At 32.4% G+C, this 25,804-nt stretch overlaps 1 protein-coding gene across 8 annotated transcripts in view; it reads left to right on the top strand.

Annotated features, from left to right (window-relative positions):
- Window positions 1-25,804, top strand: part of LOC114328837 (tropomodulin) — a 386,380-nt gene that overhangs the window by 346,904 nt on the left and 13,672 nt on the right. Inside the window, exon 8 of one of the 8 annotated variants that reach the window (XM_050657614.1) lies at window positions 14,342-14,399. The exons of the other annotated variants lie outside the window; for them this stretch is intronic. Coding sequence (XP_050513571.1) covers window positions 14,342-14,379 — 38 coding nt within the window. The 3' untranslated portion in view covers window positions 14,380-14,399. The remainder of the gene's footprint in view (window positions 1-14,341; window positions 14,400-25,804) is intronic. 8 annotated transcript variants of the gene reach the window in all.

The raw sequence follows: 25,804 nt of genomic DNA, 5'->3' as shown, positions 1-25,804 counted from the left end.
ATTACTTGTACACTGGACGTTTACACTGAGGATGGTCAGTTTGACCGAAAACGTTTTGTTGTACTTCCACTCCCTTGTGGATAAATTTTAAGAATTTTTTAATAAATTTATATACCTACATACAACAGAAGTGTTTACTTCATTCTACGTTGGATTAAATTCTTAATTGTATGTCAAAAAATGTGCAATAACTACGTCTTAAAACCCACCAACTTTGATTTGCACATCTCAACTGGTTTTAAAGCAATAAGTAAATCGTCAGTTTGTAAAAAAAAATTGAACATCCCGTACCACGGAAACGAAGCGTTTGTGGACATATGATTATAAAGAAAATTGTCATTATTTTCTCATGTACAATAACCCCTCAAAGTGTTGTGCAAATATTTTAGAAACACCCTGTGCTGATGACGAACATGGCCAGTTATTAAAGAACCTAACTTTTTTATTATCCAACATAAGCGAATGAATCGAAAGACAAAATGTTAAGAAAACCTGAGGCTATAGTTGGGTTTTAATTTCAGTATTTTATAAATGCCAGAATAGTCCACAAGGTGATGCGAACTTTGAGAAAAAAACACAGTTTGATTCGTACACCCGGTGTACAATGATAGTTTGACTGTCTAGCAACAATAATATTACAAGGATATTGTCAATGAATAAGGCTATAGTGTGGTAAAAAATAACTTAAATTGGACAACAGGTTTAGGAAATTCAAAACATCAAAAATGACCAATTTTTTAGTGGATCGATTTTTTGCACCGCAGTGTATATAAGAGTTTCGTATAAAAAAATTATAATGAAAGTATTATTGATCGCTGTCTTTTTTCTTTTATTTTAGTTCTTGTCCTGTAGTATTTCCATCAGAAATTTTTCTCACGCTTCTATATTAGTTTCAATTTATATGAAGTTTATTTTTGCTTTTTTTCTGTTATTTCACCTACACTTTTCTTATTATTATTGGCCGACTTAAACCCCATGTTTAGGTGGAGCGATAGAATCGAGTTGCAATTCCTCGTGTGGAAAAAGCCCCGTCCGTGACGCTTACAAAAGCTGTTTCATCCGGAAACATATCCAGAAGGTAGCAATAGAGAACAGACGAACACAGCATCCTTTAGATTAGCTCATTCGCTAACTTTTACCGCAATACCGTGTGTGGATAGGAATCGCTTCAGGGCCGACTCCTCGCACGGAACACTTCATAAGATGACTTTTTTGTTGCTCTCGTTGTATATGTGTTAAACTTTACACGTACTTAGCTGCAAAAGATAGTTGGTTCCTTTTTATTACTGTTAGTGTTTCATTCGTTGTTACTGTTATTGTTTCTTTCGACTCCATGGAACTCTGGGCCGTATTAGAAGGAATATCGCAAGGATTGATTCCAGATATAAAATACCCCTAATACATACACAACAATGCAAATAAATGCAGTAGAAGGTCTAACAACAAGCAAAATAACAACAGAACGAGGAGTTAGACAGGGATACGCTATCTCTCCAAAACTATTTACTCTTGGAACAACGCGAAATTAAAATCGATGGCAGATTTTTCAGTCATCTAAGATTTGCCGACGACATAGTACTCATAAGCAACAATACAGAGGAACTAATCTACATGCTAAACGAGCTTAAACAAGAATCTGTGTATATATAAGAGTATATATAATATAAATTTGTTTTTCTTGGGTTTAGGTTCAGAGATTATGTTTTAAATTTGGAACTAGATTTTATTTTCCATTTATCAACGTTTCGGCGGATATCTCTCGCCTTTGTCAAGATTGATTCTAAAATTTTTTACAAATGAAAGGCAATACATTGTTTCAGAACAATATTAAAAACTTACCAAACACGTAAAACGACACACTAACAACGATGAACAGACACAAATTAAAAAGTGAGTATTGATAACTCATTGCTTACTGTCCTAACATATTTACAGTTAATTACAGGAGCGTATATTTTATGTTGTAAAGGGATACAAAGCGAAAATATGTTATTTTAATAAAAAATTTGATGGTGTGATTTATTATTAATTAAATTAGATTAAAATAAATACTATTCAGGTTGTCCGTGTCTTTCCTATCGTTGATTGAATTTTTGCTTCTTTTTATTTCTATTGATTCGTAAATCTCCCTCTTCTTTTTGTTCTTCTCGGTTTTTAAAATTTTTGTGTTTTCGAGGTCAAATGTATGTTTCTTCCCATTCTCAGGATTTGTCAATGCAGTGGTGTTATTTTTGTCGTATTTGTGGGAACGAATTCTGGATTGAAGCAGTTGACTAGTTTGCCCAATATAGACACCATCACAGTTTGTACAAGGTATCTCATAAACAACATGCGATTTTTTGAGTTTGGGAGTTTTTGCTTTAAGTTTGGTGAAATATTTATTTAAAAGGTTGTTGCCTTTATGAGTAGTTGTATGTTATGTTGGGCTAGAAGATGCATCAGTTGTTTGGATAAACCTTTTATATATGGAAGAGTTGTATACGTAGTCTTAGTTCTACTACTTTTGTTGTTGTTGGTGTTGTTATAAAATATTTGTTTACTCTTGATTTAAATATCGATTCGATTAGATGTTCGGGATATGCATTACTTAGGAGGGCAGTTTTTGCTTTTTTTATTGCAGTTGGTCTGTATTCTGAATCTATTAGATTTATGGATCTATCAGCAAGACCTATAATTACCGACTTCTTCTGGGAAAATGGATGGTGAGATTTATAGTTGAGATATCGTGAAGACCATGTTTCTTTTGTGAACCACATAGTTTTGATTGTGTTATTAATACGATGTAAAGTGACATCTAGAAAATTTATTTTATTGTGCTGTTCAATCTCTATAGTAAATTTTAGCTTTGGGTGGTAGTTGTTAAAATTTTCTAAAATTTCGTTCACTTTATTTGTTGGGACAGCACATACACAGTCATCGATGTAGCTGTAGAAGAATGGTACATTAAAATCTAAGTGACTTATGACAGATTCCTCTAAATCTTCCAGAACCAGCTGGGCAATGACACTAGAAATACTCGCAACCATTGCACATCCATTTATTTGTTGGTATATTTCGTTTTTGTATAAAAAGTATGTTGAGTTTAATGTTAACTCTACAGATGATTGGAACTCTTGCAAGAGTTATATACCTAGGTCACGTGATCAAACTAAAGTAAACGCCAAAGTTACTCAGAGTGTTAGTCTTACGGCGTGCATGGAGGCAGCTCATGTCGCCACAGTGATAGGTGCGTGTATACAACCGTAGGCAAATGTTGTGTGCTCGTATATACCAGTGCTATGATTCTTAAATCCAGACCTAATGCACAGCTCGGGGCAAACCGACAACGTGGTCGGCCGTTCTCTTGTAAGAAATACATTGCCCTATGCTACCTGCACTGCATTCTAACTGTGGCTTCTACTTTAGGCAAACAGAATCAAACGGCAGAGATAACTAGAAGACTCCGAATGACTTGGGCAGCAGTAGGGAGACTCAGTGTTGTGTTGAAAACCAAAAAGATACCAATAAATCTAATGAAAAGGGTATTTGACAGTTGTATTCTACCAGTTATGACCGATGGAATGGAGACAGTGACGCTTAAAGAGTTATCAGCCAATAGATAAAGAACAACTCAGAGGGCCATCAAAAGAGCTGTTAGCAGTTTCTCTGAGAAAACATATACGAAATAAGGACGTGCGAAGCAAGACGAAGGTGGACGATGAAACGAAATGGACCAGAGTAGGACACGTGGCACGACAAAACAAAGAAGAGAACCATTGTACATTGGAGGCCACGCGAGCATAGTAGTAGTAGAGGAAGATCGCAGAAATGATGACTAGACGACGTCAAAGCATACCTGGGAAGAAACTGGCACCAAATGACACAAACCAGAGATGAATGACTCATTGTGAAGCCTTTATCCAGACCTCAGCTTATCTCCGATACCCAGTCCTCTGAAATTGACTCAATCATAGTAAGTAATACTGTGGAATATTCTAGCACATATAAAATATTGAAATTAAAACTCAGTTGTAGCCCTAGGCTTTATTAACATTTTCTTTTTTAATTCCTTTGCTTATGTTGGATAATAAAAAAGTTAGGTACGTTAACAACTAGCCATGTTTTTCATCAATAAATCCTCATTTTCTGCTTAGTTTAATAGACAAGCTTAAAGTAGGCCATGAAAAATTACCAATTTAATAGACATCAATTGTTCACAGTAAAAAAGTGTCTGGTTTGTTATGAAAATTAGTAGATTTATTATTTAAGTTGAAGTTTCAATTAAGTCCATTTTTTTTGTGTTGTTTGGTAGAAATGAAACGCGTTACAACCAATTTGACTAGTTCACAAACTGTAATCGAATATTTGCAACAGGTAAATCTTCGGGCTTTGAATTGGCCATCACATAGTCCAGATCTTAAACCTATCGAATTCGTCCCTACCATTTCCGACTATCGAATGTGAAAAATAGGGTTTTTCAGATAGAAACCTTGCCCTCGCATTATACGTGATACATCTTGTGACAAATTCTCGTTATTGTAGCTTGATTAGGAGCGAGGGAAATATGCTGTTCAAACCATCGAATATGAACATTTTTTCATTTGGTTGACTGCAAACTGACGAAAATGGTTATATTCGATACTTTTGTTTTGTATAAATATAACTAAAGGTTTTTTGTACAACGCTAAATGTCGAATGTGTCACATTCGTTAGTTTGTGTTGTAATTTATTCAACAGTGATTCAATTATAATCTGTAAACTGTCGAAAATGCTAAACTGCTGAGAAGAATAAAATGCACGTGTTTACAATTTGTGCGAATTTTGTTTCAGTATCGCTTCCAAGAAATTCTTGTGAGGCAGTTTATGATTTCATTTTAACGGATTTTCATTATTTGATTATACAGTTATTCGCTATTATACATTCGCTGCTTTGAATCATCTGACCGAAATAAATTTTTGATTAATACAAAAAGCAAAGTAATGAATGTGATTTTTTGGAAAGAAAAAAATGATAAGCAGTTCAAATTTGTTATCAATCTAACAAGGATTAAACATTATATACAAAAAATATAAAAATTTTCCCATTTGTCAATGCGCTGATTTAGGAATTTCTAAAAAAGAGTTATTTTGCTCTCCTGAAAACTACCACTTTTTACATTCAATAGTTGGAACTGGCAGGGACGATTTGTGGGACATAATTGGCAGAAGACTAGGACAGCGTTTGCCACCTCCTAAAACATTACAAGCGGTAGAAACAGTAGCTCTCGAGATTTGGAATGATATTGATCAAAAGGCCAAATAGCATACCTCATTTGTAATATAAAAGTACATATCGTCACCCTAATTAGCAAACCTCGTAACTCCATTTTGCTCAATTTGTGAATATATGCGCCATCTGTTTATAAATTAATTCTCTTTTTCTTCTTCTTCTTCTTCTTCTTCTTCTTCTTCTTCTTCTTTTATATAGACAGTACTGCCTGTTTTTCTTCAACGGTGCCTTTCATTCTGCCCCTAAGTTGTAATTCCATATTTTCCTTGGGCTTCCTATAACTTCTCCTGCCTAACGGTGACTTGTCCCTGGCTATTCTTACTATCCTTGATTCAGACATCCTGCTTATGTGCTCATTCCACTTTTCTTTTCTGTTCTTTACCCAGGTATTTATATTGTCTACCCCACATATGCGTCTGATTTCCTCACTTCGTACCCTATCTTGTAGTCCTTTTCCAGCCATCCTTCTTCAGATCTTCTCTTTTTAACCAAATTAACTAATTAAGTCTTTTAACCAAATCATGGAACTCCACCTAAATGTAGAAACTAAATATAATAAAAAAAAGTAACTCCGTATCAGCTTTTTTTCCATCTCTCCTGAACAAATTGTCGTTTTGGAGTTTTGCTAATTAGGGTGACGATATCTTTTATTATCTAACATAAGCAAATGAATCAAAAAACAAAATGTTAAGAAAGCCTAAGGCTACAATTGAGTTTTAATTTAAATATTTTATATATGTTAGAATATTCCACAGGGTGTTCCGAACTTTAAGAAAAAGCACAGTATGATTGTTACACCCGGTATAAAATGACATGTACCTGTCTACCAACAATATTATTACGACGATTTTCTTAAAAATTATGGCTATATCATACTAAAACAATCACTCAAATCGGACAACAGGTTTAGGAAATTAGAGACATCTAACGTGTACAATTCAGCGAGTCAATTTTTTTGCTCTCAAGTGTAAAAAATGGGATAAAAAATATTCTTTAACACTTTGCTCGAATGAGCTAACGGTCTTCATTCGACCTCAGCTTATCTCCGATCCCCAGTCCTCTTAAATTGGCTCAATCATAGTAAGTAATACGGAAATTAACCGAATCCGAGTCCTGCTCTATTAACGCCACAATAACTCGCTTCTACCCTTCCCTATTCAGCTTCACGTCCTTGTAGTGTCTAATTACGAAGATTTTCACAGTAATGAAAAACATGGTGGAGCGACGTGCTCATGTAGCGGGATCTCTCGAAAATACTTAATTGTAACTTTTGTTACGGTTCGTTGTACAGGAATTGTATGGGTTAGCCCAGTGGCGCAGTCAGTAGGATATGGATTATTGTTGTATACACACGAGTAGATAAATTAAATGACGGCTGGCATAAATGGAAAGTTGTTATTCGATACTCTTTATGTTTTCTTGGGGCTTTAGTAAATATAGCTGGATAGACGATAGATTACTATTGTTGCAAGTAAGGTCTAAAATGCTGGTAATACGATACGTATTTGTATACAGTACACATACAAGAATATATAATATGAGCTAGTAAGTAGTTTCTTCTAAGCCTATTAAAACGTAAGGGCTTATTGTGTTTAAAAATTAACTATTTTGATTTTATCGAATGTTAAGCAATAAATATTGATTTCTTGCATGCGTCTATAACTTTCTTTTGGATATAGTGAATACTGCGATTATTGTACTGCGTCTTTTTTTATGAAAGCCGTATATTATAAAACGGATGTTAAAAGGATGTTATTATAGTCCAGGGCCCATCTGTTTTGAGATGGACGTTGAGAGGTGACTCAAATTTTTTTGCAGAAATTGCTTGAAAATAACTCAAATAATAATATTTGAGTTATCCTCCCACTCAAAAAGGTCCGGAACATTGTTTAAATAATCAAAATGTCAAAAAATTAAAGAAAAATTCGATTTTTTTCTTCGTTTTTTGATTATAACTTTAAAAGTATTCATTTCCGAGAAAAGTTGTATTGACATAAAAGTTGCGTAATTAAATTTTCTACAACAAACAATTAGTTAAAAATTTAAAAAGTAGTCACCCTTGTTGCAAAATAGCAATAATTGCGAAAAAACCATTCAAAAACAAGTATTCGCATTTTACGTTTTTCAACCATGTACGCTACACTTAGGACCTTCATATTTCACCCAGAAAAACTTTATAATACAATAAAATAATACTGTAAATTTCATTAAGATCGGTTCTATAGATTTTGCAATCCAGCTTTCGCAAAAAAAATTCATTTTTTCAAAATGTTACAGGACTAAAAATAAAGTAGATAGCAAGTTGAAATTTTTTTTACGTATAGAAGTGTATTGTACATTTCATTTGCAATTTGCAAAATTAAAATCGATGAACCACCACGGCGTCAGGAGTTTTTTTAAATAAACATTAATTATTGGTGCTACGCGCAGGACAGCGGTGTTCGATTCACACAAGTTGATTTCCACCAAAATTTCTTCCAATCTTTATCTAATATATTATTTTCTTACTCTATATTTTGTTGTATTTTAATATTTTAATTCCACAAAAATCAAACTAATTTTATTATTGTTTGTGAAATATTGTTTAAATAATTGCATATGTTTAAAAATATTAAACTTTTATTCTCCAAGTTAAAATATATGAACAAAGAAAGTTTTTGCTAAAAAAAGTGTTATTTCAAAGGATAGAATATGTGTTTTTATTTTGCAGTAAACAAATTTATTTATTTGTATCGAAATGTAATAAAAATTAAAATGTATCAATCATTATCAAAGGTTATTGGAATGCCCAATCAGAGCAAACTATCCGCTGTCCTGCGCACAGCACCAATAAGTAATGTTTATTTAAAAAAATTCCTGACGCTGTGGTAGTTAATCGATTTTAATTTTGTAAATTGCAAATGAAAGGTACAGTACACTTCTATAAGCAAAAAAAATTTCAACTTGCTATCTGCTTTATTTTTAGTGCTATAACATTTTGAAAAAATGAATTTTTTTTGCGAAAGCTGGATTTCAAAATTTATTTTGCAAAATCTATTCAACCGATCTTAATGAAATTTACAGCATTGTTTTACTGTATTATAAAGTTTTTCTGGGTGAAATATGAAGTTCCTAAGTGTAGCATAAATGGTTGAGAAACGTAAAATGCGAATACTTGTTTTTGTATGGTTTTTTCGCAATGATTGCTATTTTGCAACAAGGGTGACTATTTTTTAAAATTTTAACCAATTCTATATTGTAGGAAATTTAATTACGCAACTTTTATGTTAATACAACATTTTCTCGAAAATGAATACTTTTAAAGTTATAATCTAAAAACGAAGAAAAAAATCGAATTTTTCCTTCATTTTTTGACATTTTAAATATTTAAACAATGTTCCGGGCCTTTTTGAGAGGGAGGATAACTCAAGTATTATTATTTGAGTTATTTTCAAGCAATTTCTGCAAAAAAAATGAGTCACCTCTCAACGTCCAAATGTACTAATATTTTTACAGATGCGCCCTGGTCTATTATGTACATTTAAAAGTTCATTTACTAATATAGTAGCATCGCCTAGAAGAGAAAAGTTCAATACTGCTCAAGAAGGGAAACAATGATAAAACATCACGGCGTGATATGAGCCAAAACTTTATGTAGGTCAAACAGATCGAAGTTTCGTAAGACTCTTGTGAACGTATTCCAAATACCAAATATACAGAATATATAGATAATCCTAATATCTTCTCAACCTAAAGTTAACGAACAAAATGAATAATGCTTGTCCCTAACGCTTCGTAAAAAATATCGAGTTATTGTTATCGTATAAAGTATCTCTTCCGGTCTGTTTTTTCCACCCGCCATTAATTTTTAAAGGTAAAAAAACTCTTCCTCGATTTGTTTCCCGATTCCCGGACAACCTGTGCTCGAGTAGCTCCAGTTGATCCTATTAATTACTATCTGGACCGCCCCATCGACAACTGTCGCGTATTGAAAATGGCCTTCGAAAGAGAGGGAAAAAAGGATTGTCAGCCTGTGTTTAGGAAGATAATGAAGATTTTATATTAGCCGTTCGGTAGCAGAATTTCTCTTTTGAAATTGAGGAATATTTCAGAAAAGGTTGTATAATTAAGGCATGTATAGTTGACTCCGCGAGTCTTTACCCGTGCGTCATCATTTAAATCATACGAAATAAGTCGGAAATTTACTAAACGCAACGGCACGTGGATATTATTCCGATCACGGGTTACAGTATAAAATTTGACGTTATCAAATAAATAGAATGTCAAATTTAAGTTTTGCTTTAAAATTTTGGTACATTACAGTGAATTACAGCTACGTTTGAAGTAGCTTATTAAATTATTTTATTATCATTGATTAATAAATAAATAAAAAATTTATAAAAAAAATCGATAACATATTTTCTTTTTGTTATTTTATTCACTTTGGCGGAACCCTAAACACAAGCATTCAACTGTGTCAACAATGAGGTTAGCTTTGTACGTTGTCAAAATTTATCGTAAAATAACATAAACTTATTTAGTTCAGAGAAATGAGGAAAAAATATCCTGTTGGTGACACAACCCCCTCCAGGCCGAAACCAATTTTTTTTAGAAGTATGGACATCTATATTAATAACATATATGTTTCCTGCAGCCGATTTTGATGATATACATAGTTATAAACAAATGAAGATCAAAAAATGGTAAATTTTCGCTCTTTTTCGTCTATTACCTAAAAGTTAGGTATTTTAAACAAATTTGAGAGCGAGAAACTCATAAATCGTATAAAAAACTTCAACATGGCGTTCGCTGAATGTCTATCCTTATTGGTTGCTTAGAAAATTGCAAATTAAATCATAAATTTTGAGTTTTTATAAATATTCATAACTTATGTAAAAATTAACTTAGAACGTTCTTATTACACGGAATGCTGAGACTTCTGGTGCTTAAATCATATCCTAAATTTCAAAGTAATTGGTTAAATAGTTTAAAAGGTATTTAATTTGTTTATCCCAAATTATTTTTTTTGCAACGCTATAAGTCAGAAGATGATGAAGTTACACTAATACTTTGGATAGTTTATGAAAGAAGAAGATTTATACTATTAATTTCATTAAAAAAAATGACAAAAAATAATTTTATATACTGCAAAATTATTTTGCAAAAACATGTAAATTAAAAAAAAGGGGGGCTAACTTCGTCCCTAATTGTCCTAGGACAATTATTATTTTTCTTTCTAAATGTGTATAAAAATTCAGTCTTTCCAAATATGAAAACATAATTTTTCTACGGGTAACGGTTAAAAAGTTATTCTAATTGTTTATAAGTAAGCAAACAATGACGTTTTTTGCAAAATAATTTTACACTATTTAAAATTACTTTTTGTCATTTTTTTTTTAATTAAGTCAATAGTATAAATAATGTTCTTCTTCCATAAACTGTCAGAAGTCTTACTGTAACCTCATAATTTTCTGACTTATAGTGTTGAAAAAAAAAATGAATTTGGGATAAACAAATTAAATAACTTTTAAACTATTTGACCAATTGCTTTGAAATTTAAAATATAATTTAAGCATCAGAAGTCTCAGAAATTCGTGTAATAAGAAGGTTCTAAGTTAATTTTTACATAAGTTATGAATATTTATAAAAACTCAAAATTTATGATTTATTTTGCAATTTTCTAAGCAACCAATAAGGATAGACATATCCAGCGAACGCCATATTGAATTCTTTTAGACGATTTATGAGTTTCCTACTCTCAAATTTGTTTAAAATGCTTAACTTTTTGGTTATAGGCGAAAAAAGCGAAAATTTACCGTTTTTTGATCTTCATTTGTTTCTAACTATGTATATCATCAAAATCGGCTGCAGGAAACATAAAGGTTATTAATATAGATGTCCATACTACTCAAAAAATTTGGTTTCGGCCTGGAGGGGATGTGTCACGAGAAAAATCTTATTTCTCTGGACTAATTACAAAATTTCTAACTCCAATATAAAATTAGTTGTGAAAACAACTGTTTGTGTACTATAAACAACTTCACAATGCAAAAATTCGACAAAATAACAGCAAAAAATTCAACAAACTGACAGCCACAAAAGTAAACAAACCAAAACGTCAGAAATTGTACTTAAAATATGTGAAGACATCCCCAATCGGGGATTTTGGCCTCACATGTACAATTTTTTGGCCCCATGTACCCGTATGAAATATTGCGTGGATAAATCTGGAAAATATATACCGGATAATATGAAACGATGAAAATCCGGAACGTAAAGGTTTTAAAACTTTTGAAAGGGCACATCTCTAGGAATGTTTATATGTTAGTTTTAAACTGGATAGAAAAAAAAAGCAAGAACCCTTATTAAAACGTTTAGAATTTTTCTAATGGTCGAGATATATTTTATCTCACATATTATTTTTATACTGCGTATCAATTTTTAATATATCTATATGCGTGTGGAAGGTAAAAAATTTGGTTTTTCAATACTGTCTTTCTCTCTGCAGGTCTGTGTTCTTTATCGCTATCTGATGAGGCCCATTAAAGACCGAAACATGCCCTATTGTTGATGAAGAACAGACTTTCAGACAAAAAGGACAAGCACTTATGTTTTCTGATGCAAACAGCATCTAGAATCTCTATAAGAAAATGTAACTTCTTTTGTACTTAGGTATTATATTAAAGGTGAACTAGTAGTCCAGAGAAATAAGGCAAAAAAGGGCATCATAAGGGTGTTCTTCCTGTGGGTGACCTCCAAAATCGTTCAAAATGCTTTAATTTTTACTGGTAGATTAAAGTGTTTGATTTTTTACCTTAAATTGTTGAAACATAGAGGTTTGGGTTATCGACGACCATAAAGATCAAAAAAGTTGTCAGATATCTGGTCGGATCGGTCACAGGAATGCCGTATTTCTCTGTACTATAATAGCCCGATCAAAGAACAATCTGACCCAAAAAAAAAATAAAGGAAGGATGAAAATTTGGGAATAGGTAGTTGAAATTGTCTATTATTATATAAGAAAAAGTTAACAATTCTACATCCCTTCCATTTTTCAAAAATATAGGGGAATACCCCCCTCTCGAAGGTGAAAAATATACATTCAAAATAAGTCCGGAATTGAATAAAATGACTAATTCAAAGCAACTTTTGTTCTATAGAGTTTTTTCGCTAAGTCAATACTTTTCGAGTTATTTGCAAGTGAACTTGTTCATCTTTAACAGAAAAAACATGTTTTTGGCCGGTTTTTCGGAGATAACTCAAAAAGTAAGTATTTCAGCGAAAACAATATTCTTAGCAAAAATATAGCTTATAAAACACTGAAAAAAAGGTGTATGCTTGAGGTCTGTTGACCCAGTAGAAGCACAGTTGTAGCTAATGAAAAGTAGGTCCTTCTTCATAAAATTCCAAATCGAATATTTCAATGTGAAATAACCCAAAAACGTAGCACTTTTCGGGGAAATTCATTTCAACTTTTTTAAAGTGTTTAAAAAAAGGATTATTTTTGTTTTTTAAAAAAACTTGTAACATTAAAAATAAATGAGTTACTCTCAAAATATCGTTGTTCCTTTTATTTTTTGGTAAAAAAATCGCGAAAATCACCCCCTAATTAGCATCACAAATAAATTTTATCATTACCACTTCACAAGTTACTTTGCTTATGTATCATTTAATGATCTGTAAGTTTCATCGGTTCAAAGTGCTTATTTTTGAAAAAGATGTAGTTAAAATGGCTTGAACGAGTAACTAATCACGAGTTTAGGCAAATTTTGAACAGCCATAGCATAATAAATTTTAGTATAACAAGAAAACAAAAAAGGAAAAATATTCAGAAAAGCAAAACGTACATTTTATTCCTCTTTAAGATTTTTGGTATTACTAATAATTTTTAAGTTAATTCCTTGAACAATTCCATTTTTTTTTTCAAAATAAAAAAATTGTTTTATTTTAAACCCAATTTTTTTCAAAACTGAGCACTTTGAACCAATGAAACTTATAGATAATATAAACAATACATAAGTAAAGTAACTTGTGAAGCGGTTACGATTAATTTTATTTGGGAAGCTAATTAGGGGTGATTTTCGCGATTTTTGTACCAAAAAATAAAAGGAGCCAACAATATTTTGAGCGTAACTCACTTATTTTTAATGTTTGAAATTTTTTAAAAAACAAAAATAAACCTTTTTTTAAACACTTTAAAAAAGTTGTAATGAATTTTCCCCGAAAAATGCTCTGTTTTTTGGTTATTTCACATTGAAATATTCGATTTGGAATTTGACTAAAAAGAACCTACATTTCATTCGCTACAACTCTGCTTATACGGGGTTTGCAGACCTCATGCGTACACCATTTTTTTCAATTTTTTATAAGCTATATTTTTACTAAGAATATTTTTTTCGTTAGAGTACTTACTTTTTGAGTTATCTGCAAAGAAACGTCCAAAAACATGTTTTATTATTGTTAAAAATGAACATATTCACTCGCAAATAACTCGAAAATTTTAGTGAAAAAACTCTATAGAACAAAAGTTGCTTAGAATTAGTCATTTTACCCAATTCCGGGCCTTGTTTGAACGTATATTTTTTTCACTCACGAGAAAATATTTTTCACCCCGTATTTCCCAATTTTTGTAAAATGGGGGAGATTTAGAATTGTAAATTTTTTCTTATATGATAATAGACAATTTCAACTACCTATTTCCAAATTTTTATCCTTCCTTTATTTTTTTGGAGGTTTTCGTAAAATTTTGTTTTCCCTGATCGGGCTATAAGTTTAAACTCATTTTCCATAATTATCTACTCATCGTTCGTTACAATAGTAATAAACGTTATGCAGAATTTCACTGCTCATCATTAAAATTAATAATTCATCCACAATAATGTTTTATTATTGTTGCTGATTACTCCATAAAAAACTGCTATAGAACTATAGTTACCTTTGAATCACCCATAATGCATTATAAAATATACATATATACTTAATGACAACTTCCATACATTACCAATAACAGCGTTATTTTCCACGTCGAGACGATTATTGATCTATATTTTACCTCCCCTATGTCGCGAGGGTGTTTTTTCACCTGTTTAATGTGCCCTTTTTCGCTGTTTACAGAAAGGCGTCTGTCTAGATTGGGTGCCACCAGCTCATAGTCTGGTCATTGCCGTTTTGAGTATGTAATTGACAATTATAATCTGGGTATTGGTGGAGGACTTAGATAGAATGCTTTATAGGTCGGTCAAATTGACAAATTACAAAGAAAAAAGTGTTTTTTGATTAAAAAGTAGTTTTTAATTTGTTTTTGATATAATATGTAAGCTCTATTATTATCAGAGAAGTTTTTGGATTAATTTAAAGGTTACTACGTAATATTTTGGTTTATTTTATAGAAAAATTCGATGATGCAGAAAATAGACAAATTCGATAAGAAGAAAAAATACGCAGAATAAAGAAGATAATAGGACAGTGATAATATACATCACGTTGTAAACCGCTGCGAAATTTATCAGTTTTTAAATGATAAAAACACAGTTTAAAATTATTTTGTTAGTTCCTCCACATTGTTATAGTGGAAACACCATGTAAACCTCGCAAACCTGACGTGAGTACCAAAAACCACATCATATTATATTTATATTAATAATAATATAACCTATAAAATATCCAAGAAATATAAATAGGACCAGTTTTGTGCCAAGATCCACACCGGTTTTTGAACCGGCGACAGGGCCGGCCTTGAACGTCTCCAAAATTAATCAAACATGACTTCGAATAACACCATGAACACTACCCAAACTACATCTCACATCTCATATTCCAGTGTTGTTAACACATTTAAACAACCAACAAAAGACGAAGCCATAGTTCTTTCTAGTATTGAAGGAACCAAAGTTCAAGAGTACATCATAGCCGTCGGTTCAATAGTTGGTCCACGTAACGTATCTTTCGCTTCCAGAATAGCCAACAATAGAATATGTATATATCTCTCTTCTAAAAATATGGTTGATTCATTGCTGCATTCCCACAAATACGTCAATATAAAAGAAACAAGTAGAAATAAGAAGACTTATCACTCCAGCTCAAAGACTGATAATATCAAACGCTGGTCCTTCTGTTCCAACCACGTTAATTGAACAAGAACTACGTAAAATGGGTATAAACGCCGTCTCTAAAATGACTTTTCTTAGGGTAGGAATGCCAGAAAGCGAATACAGCCATGTCTTGAGTTTTAGACGGCAAACATTTATCACACCTTTAGAAAATATGTCCATTCCCAATTCTTTCATGATCTCTCATGACAATACCACTTACAGACTATATCTTTCTATAGAAGGATTCAACTGTTCAAAATGCAAGACTATTGGTCACCAGGAAACAGAATGTACTGACATTGCTAATACAATCACTTCTAATGCAACCACTTCTAATACAACCAATCTTGACTCAACCAATTCTAATCCACCCACTTCTAATACAACAAATCCTGACCCAACCAAGTCTAATCCAACCACTTCTAAAGCTCTTCCAGAAACCTCCCAAAACACACAATATATAACAAATCTACCTTATAACCAAGCATAACAAAAACCTTCTGACAAAGCCTTAATATCCGCCTCTAAAGATCACCCAGCATCTTCCCAAAACATATTAGATCAGATCCCAGACGTACAGGTCTCTAATAACCAATTAGAATCTACCATAAAAACTGACGACATGTCAAGACCTACAAATAATACAAGTGAAACAAACACTTTAAAAATCCCAACAACATCAACTTCCAACAAGATCAGCAATCTTACTCCATTAGAAATAACACAACCTAAAATTATTCCAAACGTCACAAAACATCTAAAAAGGCTCATCTCATCGTCTCCAGAAATCAAAGAAAATACCACACAGACCGATTCTCACATCTTCACTTCAACAAGGAAATCAAAGAAAAAAACAAAAACGTCTAAAAGAAATTCTCGAGATGAACTTTTACTTTCCCTAGAGACAATTAAAGACAAAATCGCAAACAGATCACCACCATTTGTCCTTAACTTCGACGAAATATGTGACTTTCTCGATAACACATTAAACGCAAAACATCCCGAAATAACCTCAAAAAACTATTCGAACGAAACAGCCGAATTAATTCAGATCCTTAATTTTGTTCACGCTTATACCCACAATTCAAAATTAAAAAATAATATAACTCGATTAAGAAAGAAACTAAGCCCCAATAATTTCCCTTCCACAGAAGAGACCGATGAAACACATTCTTAGTCAGAACTCGAAAATGTCTAACCCCTATATATTACAGTGGAATATCAATGAGTTCTACACCCATTTAGAACAATTAAAACTTCTAATAAATGAAACATGCCCTAAGATCTTATGTCTTCAAGAAACTCATTTTAAGCAATCCAATATTAATCTTCAAAACTACCAATGTTTTCCAAAAACAGAATAGCACAACAGGCAAGTGGCGGAGTAGCCATCTTTGTAAGAACAGACCTAAAAGCTAAGCCAATCACATTAAGAGTGTCCTCAATTTCAAAAAGAAAGAAGATCCCATAGAATCACAGACAATGACCTCAAGACAATCCTCACCAAAAAAGTTTCATCAGTGTTAACATATTTAAAAGACATCAAATTGTATAACTCTATTTAATGTACTACTTTGTATTGTTATATCCACTAATAACCCTGCGCGGTTGATGTGGTTTTGTGTTTTAAATAAAAAAAAAGAAAATAATGAAGCGCATAAGTATTTACGCAGCGCACGAAAAACCATGAAATAGCGATAATAATGGGAGATCTCAATGTAAAAGTGGGAAAAGGCCAAGTTGAAAACATCATTATCATTGGTGAATATGGACTGGGACCACGGAGTCAAAAAGACAACAAACTACTTCAGTTCCGTCAAGAACAGAACATGATTATTATGAATATTGGCTCAAACTACCGTTTACTGTCCTTTTTCCAGAAAGGGAAGATGGGTGTCGTATAATATGAATCATAATAATGGCAGATCAATGGAATTGCAGATTCTGTCAGGCTGATAACGAGACAGCAGAATATTCTCAATTTTTCTTCATCTTTTTCCGTGAGGCACATTGTCTCAGCTGAGTACGTAACTACTGGTCTGATTGCAACTCTGTATATTTTTAGTTTTGTATTTCTGGATAAGCTCTTGTCCTTCATTAGCCATGATATCTTCAGTATGTTTTGTTACCTGCTAGTATTCGCTCCATCACTTCTCTTACTTTGGCCATTCACTATTACTCCCAAATATTTAAATTGTTGAACTCTTTCGAAACTGTAGTTTTCTATTTTGATTTCTCTCGTCCTGGTATCTTCTATTTTAGAGCAGAGTAGATATTTTGTTTTTCCTTCGTTCATTTCTAGACCTCTTTTCCGTGCTTCCTTTGCCAGGATTGTTACTGCTTCTTTTAATATTTCCTTGTCTCTTCCCATAAGAACTATATCATCTAAATATCGATGGCGGAAAGGCAGGACCCCCTAACTGAAAAATTTGTATAAAATGAGTTACTTCGGTTTTCGCTTTAGAATAAGTGTATCGGCACCCATTAAACAGCGGTTACAGCTGGGAAAATTTCGGGAAGGCTTCCAGAAGGCTTTCCCAGCTGTAACCGCTGTTTAATGGGTGCCGATACACTTATTCTAAAGCGAAAACCGAAGTTGTAACTCATTTTATATAAATTTTTCACTTACGAGGTCATGCCTTTCCGCCTTCGATATGCAACTGTTTGTGTTGAGGAGTAGGCTATAGTTCCTTTAATTTTGGTTGCCTTGACTGTTCCTTCTACTGCTATGTTGAATAATGTAGTTGACAGGGAATCGCCTTGTCGCACTCCTGTTTCTCCTGTTTCTTTAGCTCGAGATCCATCCATAGTCATTTTTGTTAATCTGATTAACTTTGCTGGTATATCTTGATTTTTTATTTCAATAAATAATTTTTTTCTTCCGATACAGTCAAAGGCTTGTCTGAAGTCTACGAAGTAGACTACTTTTACAGTTTTGCTGTGTACAATATTAATTCTTCTGTGAGTGAGTGAGTGAGGATGTGGAGTTCTATGTTATTTTCGTGGCATTTTTCGATTGTTTGTGTAATTATGTGGATTGCATTTGTAGTGGATCTGCCTTCTTAAAACCTTGCTGGTGTCCCCATTTTTTCTCTGTGAATTAAGTACGTTTTTGTCTGATGAGGGCTGTTAGAATTTTATATGTTGTACACAGTAGAGATATCCTAGTTGTTACAGTTTGTTACTTTTCCTTTCTTAAATATAGGTATAATTCTGCCTTCTTTCCAATCCTCGGGCATTTCTTCTGCTTGCCATATTCTAACTATTAGGTTATAGATGCTTATTGTTAATAACTTTTCCCCTCCGTTTTTAATTAGTTCGTTAGGAATTTCATCTGGGCCAGGTGTTCTTTTCTGCTTCATTTTTTGAATAATGTCTAAATATTCATCATATGTTGGTATCCCTATTTCATTATCTCTCATGTCTTCCATTGCGCCTACTTCCTCTTCCGGGCTTTCTTTGCATCTATATAGTTCTGTGAAGTGTGTTTCCCATGATCTGTTGTCAATTTTAACTACTGGTTTGCCCTTCTTTGTTCAGCTTTTAGGTATCCAAATAGTTTGGTGCTGTCGTTACTATTCTTTTCTAGGTCCTTTAACAGCTCTTCCATCCACTACATCCACATCCAACAACAGTTTTTTTTTGTTAGATCATAATAGACTTCTTTAAAAAAGCTGAGTTGACGGGACAACTATAACCTATGGATGAGCCACAATAAACCTCTAAGGTCTAGTGGAATGGTGAAAGCGCCCACTCACATTGAATTTAACCTAACCTACTATAGGGCAGTCAATGAGTTTATTTGGCTCCGAATTCCATCCTACTACATCGATTTACTTGATATTTTCACAGTAAGTAGGGAGTAGCTAAAAACAAAGTCTACCCTACGCCGATGCGCGCTTTTATCTTTGGGGGTGGTTCCCACCCCTTCTCGGGGGTGAAAAATGTTTTGGTTAAAATAGCCACGGAAGAGGCCATAGAACCTAATTTTAAGCAAAAACTGTTCTATAATTATTTTTTGAAAACTCAGTATTTTTTGAGTTATTCGTGGTTGAAAATTGTCCATTTTCATTGAAAAATTATACCTTTTCGGGCGGATTTTTGCGAATACCTTAAAAACTATGCATCTAACAAAAAAACTATATAAAATATTTCTGTAGGTTATAAAAAAAACAAAAGAGATTCGTTCCTTCATAAATCTTCTAGTTAAAATACAAAGAGGGATATGGTAGGTAAGAAGAGTTTGTTTTTTTGCTGCATGCTCAAATCGGTGTATTCAACTTGAAATAACAGAGAAACTGTCGATTTTAGGTGTATAATGATACTAATAGCCTTTGTAGTGCTTGAAAAGACCTTTAAAATGAGCAATACTAAATGTCGATTACATTCAAACTAAGCGAAATATTGTGCAAAAAATTGATGACTAATGTATTTTAAGAAGAAATGAGAAGTATATTTAACCCCTCATCCATCAGAATTTAAATACATCGTTTACCTTATACAATAATTTTTATTATAGTTTTATTTCTATGTTCAAAAAGTTGGTCGTGTTTAAAATGGCTTTTGGAATGGTTTTTGAAAAAAATAAGATCAAATTATAGAGCGCATTTTTAAATTTTCTTAAAAATCTTCCTTTTCCTCCATGTAACTCGAAAAAGATAAGAGATACGAATAAAAGATACCACACAAAAATGTAGGGCTTTTCAGATAAAAATTTCCTTTTTATTTTTCATTACTATATCTCTTTTCATTTTTAAGTTACATGGAGAAAAAGGAAGATGTTTAAGAAAATTTAAAAATGCGCTCTATAATTTGATCTTTTTTTTTTCAAAAACTATTCATTTTAATATCGTCCAACTTTTTGAACATAGAAATAACACTATAATAAAAGGTATTGTGGAAGGAAAACGATGCATTTACATTTTGGTGGATGGGGGTTAAAATTATTTCTCATTTTTTCTTAAAATACATTAGTTATCAATTTTGTTTGCAGCATATCTCGCTTAGTTTTAATGCAATGGACCTTTAACATAGCTCATTTTAAAGGTCTTTTCAAGCACTACAAAAGGTATTAGTAGCATTATACACCTAAAATCGACCGTTTCTCTGTTATTTCAAGTTGAATACACCAATTTGAGAATGTACCAAAAAACAAACTATTTTCACCTACCATATCTCTTTTTGTATTATAACTAGAAGATTTGTGAAGGCAAGCGTCTCTTTGTTTTTTATAACCTACAAAAATGTTTAATATAGTTTTTTTAGTTAGATGCATAGTTTTTAAGGTATTCGCAAAAAACCGTTCGAAAAGGTATTATGTTTCAATGAAAATGACCAACTTTCAATCACGAATATCTCAAAAAGTATTGAGTTTTCAAAAAAAATTATAGATCAGTTTTTGCTTAGAATTAGGTTTTCTAGCGACTTCCGTGGTTATTTTAACCTAAAAATTTTCCAACCCCCGAGAAGCTGGGAACCACCCCCAAGATAAAAGCACACATCGGCATAGGGTAGACTTTGAATTAGGAGATAAGTAGAGGCTAGGCCCAAAATTTCATTAAAATCCATGCAGTAGGATAGAATTCGGAGGTAATATCCTATTCTTGCCCCCATTGACTGGCGTACTAGCAACAATATTAAAAAAAATTGAAACAGAACTCGAAAAAAAAGCAAAATCAAATACAAATAAAACCTTAGACTAAAGAAATTGTCTTATAAAATGATGTTTATAGCCAAAGAACATAATTTATAGAATATATCAACAAATGGTATTGACAGGCATGAAAGAATGTAAGAAACGTATATCATGATCGTTTTATCCATTTTTTAAAGACTGATTTCGAAATATTACCAATTGTTCGAAGAAGAATCCAATGCAGAAGAAGATATGTCGATAATTTCACCTATTTGTTAAATTTTAATAATGTTCTTTGTACTTTGTCCAAATTTGACCGGCCTATTAATTTATTTTGCACATTGGTAGCTGCAATACGTCCCTAAGGCGTAATCACTCCCGAGCAATTAGTCTGGTGCATTTTGGATAAACGTACACCGTTCAGCTTATTGCTTTTCGCTAGAAGCACTGTGTACTCGTAGGTACAAGCACTCGCTGCCAAATTGTCGCTACATGATTTGCGGAATTAACTGTTTTGGCGGTATCTCTTTCTTTCTTTCTTTCTATGTTTCTTTTTGTTCTTAGGTACGGTTTTGTTTCAAAAATTGTTTTTTTTTTGACATTTTTTAAAGTAGATAAAATTGTTTGCGATTTTTTTTTGCAAAACTTGTATACAGTGAGCACGTAAAGGTTGGAATAAATTCATGTTCTCGTGAATGGGCCATTTTGGTAATAAATCCTGAAACAGGTCGATTTTTATTTTTAAATTATGATTTTTTGGCATATAAAGCATACGAGTGACGTCATTCATCTGGGCGTGATGACGTAATCGATAATTTTTTAAATGAGAATAGGGATGGTGTGATAGCTCATTTGAAAGGTTATTTAATTCTTTATATTATAGTAATTTAAACATTAATATAATTATTTGTACAGGGTGTCAAAAAATTTTTTTCTGAATTAAATTAATTGACACAAAAAGAAGGTATGTAATGTATTTTATTCAAAATACATGCTGCTGCTGTCAGAAAACAGAAAAAAAGTTTATTTGAAAAATGAACATTGCTTTTCACTTTCTTAGAACCTTTATTAAAAATGAACATAAAACTTTTTACATTTTTATATTTAACTCTTATAGAATACAAAAATATATCTTTTTTCATTTATGCACGTACACTAATATTGTAGAGGGCGCCAAAGTTGAGGCCTCGAAAATAAGTAGTTCCGATGGCGGACAGTTAATCTCAGGATTGGGATCTCTGAAACAAAAAAGTCGTACGGCATTTGAAAAAGGAAGGTTTCTTACGTGACAATTTACCACCGTTGGTGAAAAATTCCCCAAAAAAAAAATTTTACGGAAATTTAAAAAAAAAATTGTGAAAAAATCGCCCTTTTTTCTTCAGTTTTTCATGGTTAAAAAATATTTACTTTTATTTATTTTTTATTTTTTGGTCAAATTGTGGTAAATTGTCAGTAGTAATTGCACAAGAGCTCTAAAATTATTGAATTTTTCCCGAGTGACACTTTAACAGTTTTAATTTTACGAGCCGAAGGCGAGTGAAATTATGTCAAAGTGTCACGAGGGTAAAAAATTCTATATTAATTTTAGAGATCGAGTGCAATTTGGGGCGATTATTTCATGAATAAAACTGTTCAACACCAAAATTTTATTGTAATATATTTATGTAAGTACAAATTAGTACAATTAAACACACAGTTGTTATAAATATTAATTTGACGGTTGAAAGTCATTACTTTTATAATTTTTAAAACATTAATTGTCATTAATGTCACTGAATGTTATTTTTTCGTAGCAACGAAGGGCATCTGACGTAATATACTTGACGACAGGAAATTATCAAAAATTATCGATTTAATTTAGATTTATGTAGCTTTCTATTGGTCAGAATCTCCTATGAATAAAATAATCACGTAAGTTTTTCAAATGCAGTACGATTTTTTTGTTGCAGATATCCCAATTCTGAGATTAACTGTCCTCCATCATTTTTCGAGGTCTCGACTTTTGCGCCCTCTACAATATTAGTGTACGTGCGTAAATAAAAAAGATATATTTTTGTACTCTCTAAGACTCTAAGAGTTAGATATTAATATGTAAAAAGTTTTATGCTCATTTTTAAAATGGCCCTGAGAAAAAAATTCTTGAAAAAAATTATTATTTTTGGTCGTCTTAAGTGTACTAGTACCTTACGCGAAAAACAATATTTATTTGTCAAATAAATTTTTTTTTCTGTTTTTTGAGAGCATTAACGTGTTTTTTGAATTAAATAAATTCCATACATTCTTCTTTTTGTTACAATTAATCTAATTAAAAAAATTGGACACCCTGTATAAATAGTTATGTTAATGTTTATATTACTGAATAGGTAATTGAATTGTTTTTCAAACGAGATGTCACAAGACCCCTATTCTCATTTAAAAAAATGCCCAGGTGGATGACGTCACTAGTATGATATATATGCCAAAATATCATAATTTAAAAATAAAAATCGACCTGTTTCTACCATATATTGGCTCTTAACCCTCGTAAGGCGGTGCGGGGTGCAGGTGCACCCCAGACCTCGTTTTTCTCACATATCTTTTTTAATAAATTTTTTTGATTTTTGTCAATTTTTTTATTCGTATTAAATTCAATTCTAAACGTATTCCACCCATTACAGCATTCAAACTCTGCGTTTATGTGCTTTTTTGAAAAAAATTACTTTTGGATGAGAGCTACGGGTCAAGATCGGTGTTACTTATGTCAGAGAAAAAAGACCGAAAGTCCCGGCATAACTGCATTGTGTGTAAAAACTTTGTGTTGCTCATTCTGTGAAAAATTTCATGTGTTTGTCTTGCGACGATAATAATTTGTTTTATGCAGAAATGAGTACTTTTTTGTAAAATTATGTTTTGTACTATAATGAATAAGTCCTAATTATCTTTCAAATTAATTTCCCCGACGGTCACGTATAAAAAAATGGATATAACCGTGCATTTGCACCCCCCACCGTCGTTTACGTAAGAATATAAGTACCGCCTTACGAGGGTTAATACAGGGGAGTTCGTTACGGGGGACCCGAAAAAAAAACTATCCTTAGAAAAACTCGAAATTGTCATATTAAGATAAGGTTAAGTTAAGTACATGCAGAACTGTATATTTCAAAAATCTGACGATTTAAGCGGAGCGTAAGGAAATGGGGTCACAAAGTTTCACAAAAAAAGGGAATATTTCGCGAAACGAACGTCAGATCGAAAAACTAAAAAATACGTGTTCAATATTTTTCAAAAATCTATCGAATGATACTAAACACGTATCGAATGATACCCTACTATAAAGCCAGCCGAAATATTTAAAAACACCCCCTAAAAACGTTTTTCTTTTAACAATTAATTCTGAAATCATATTAAATCAGCCACTTTCACTCAGTAAGTAAACGACATCAATCACCCAGCCTTGATATCTCTTAATAATTCGAGTGTTAGGATATCTTTGGAAGCAACCTTCGGTGTTCCACGTCTAATTCATTATTTGCGTTTCCTAATTGAATTTTAATTTTACAAATAGTGGCGGGCTTTGCTTTGAACGTTTTAGGAGAAAGGTATCGGTCGGGTCAAGCCTTTGGGGGAAAGCTCCTCCGTGGCCCTGACCGTGGCTCGCTCGCCCGCCTTTTCCCCATGCTAGGAGGTATAAAGATTAAAACGGAATTAAAGGGTTCGTTATTACTGGAGTGGTTCGAGATTAAGCGTCTTGGTGCTGAGTGGGGGCGTTTTATATAATTGTCCAATATAAATTACGGCGACAATAAATTATATCTAAACTCCTGAATAATGTTAATTTTTTTGGAGAAGAGAATGTAGCATGGATGTACGGTGCTTCTAAGAGGATTCTTTCAGTGCGTCGGTACATCCGTGATTGTACACATTTATAACATTTATTCTAGTTGTTGATAGATGGCGTTATAATCGAAAAAAAATGATTTATTTATTACATTTATATGTGGCATTTATGTATCCATAATATCAAATGAAACAGATATAAATCACAATAATATTGTCGTTTTTCTTTACGCCAGGTTTGCTTGGATTTTTGGCAAATTTGCTTCATCTTTTCAAGGTGCCTCCTACATTTATTTTTCCTTTTGGTTTGAAATTTACTACTTGTCTAGTTAGTCGATTTTTGTTCAATTGTACATTTTGTTTCCATTTTGTTTTGTATTCCTTTATAAGTTTTATGATAAAACAAAGATTCAATGCTGATAAACAACAATACTATCACGATGTATGTAAAGAATTACTATTTACAGTGTCTTTCTTTTTCTTCCACTTCCACCACTGGTGGTGAGTGTGAGTGGTTCAAATCCGGAAAATTCACTGAAAAAGTTTGCCACGGGTTTTTGTGTGTGGTTAAACTCTGAGGGTGATACATGAAGTGTACAGTGAGGGATGTTGGTCGTCTTACATATTTTTCTTTAGTCGGTTATATAGACAGTTGCGTTTCGATATCATACTTCCACACGTGTTTCAAGGTTTTCCTTTCACCAGGAAGACTTTTGATAAGACAACTAGACCGAAAGAACAGGCTAGTAGGCAGCTATAGTAAAATAATATACCAAATTATGCAACTAGCAACCTCTAACGAGAAAAAAAGAATTCAGTGTCGATATATACACTAAGCGTCAAAATTAACGCACCACCTTAAAAATGGGACATTTTTAATGTCTCATATTTCCTAAATCTATTGTCCGATTTTAGTGATTTTTTTGATATGTTATAGCTTTATTCATCAAGAATATCGATGTAATAATATTGTTGCTAAACAGATAAGTGTCATTGTATACCGGGTGTAACAATGATAGTGTGTTTTTTCCTCAA

The sequence above is a fragment of the Diabrotica virgifera genome, chromosome 8 (genome assembly GCF_917563875.1).
Source record: "Diabrotica virgifera virgifera chromosome 8, PGI_DIABVI_V3a".
Classification (NCBI taxonomy): domain Eukaryota; kingdom Metazoa; phylum Arthropoda; class Insecta; order Coleoptera; family Chrysomelidae; genus Diabrotica; species Diabrotica virgifera.
This window is presented reverse-complemented; position numbering and strand designations above follow the sequence as displayed.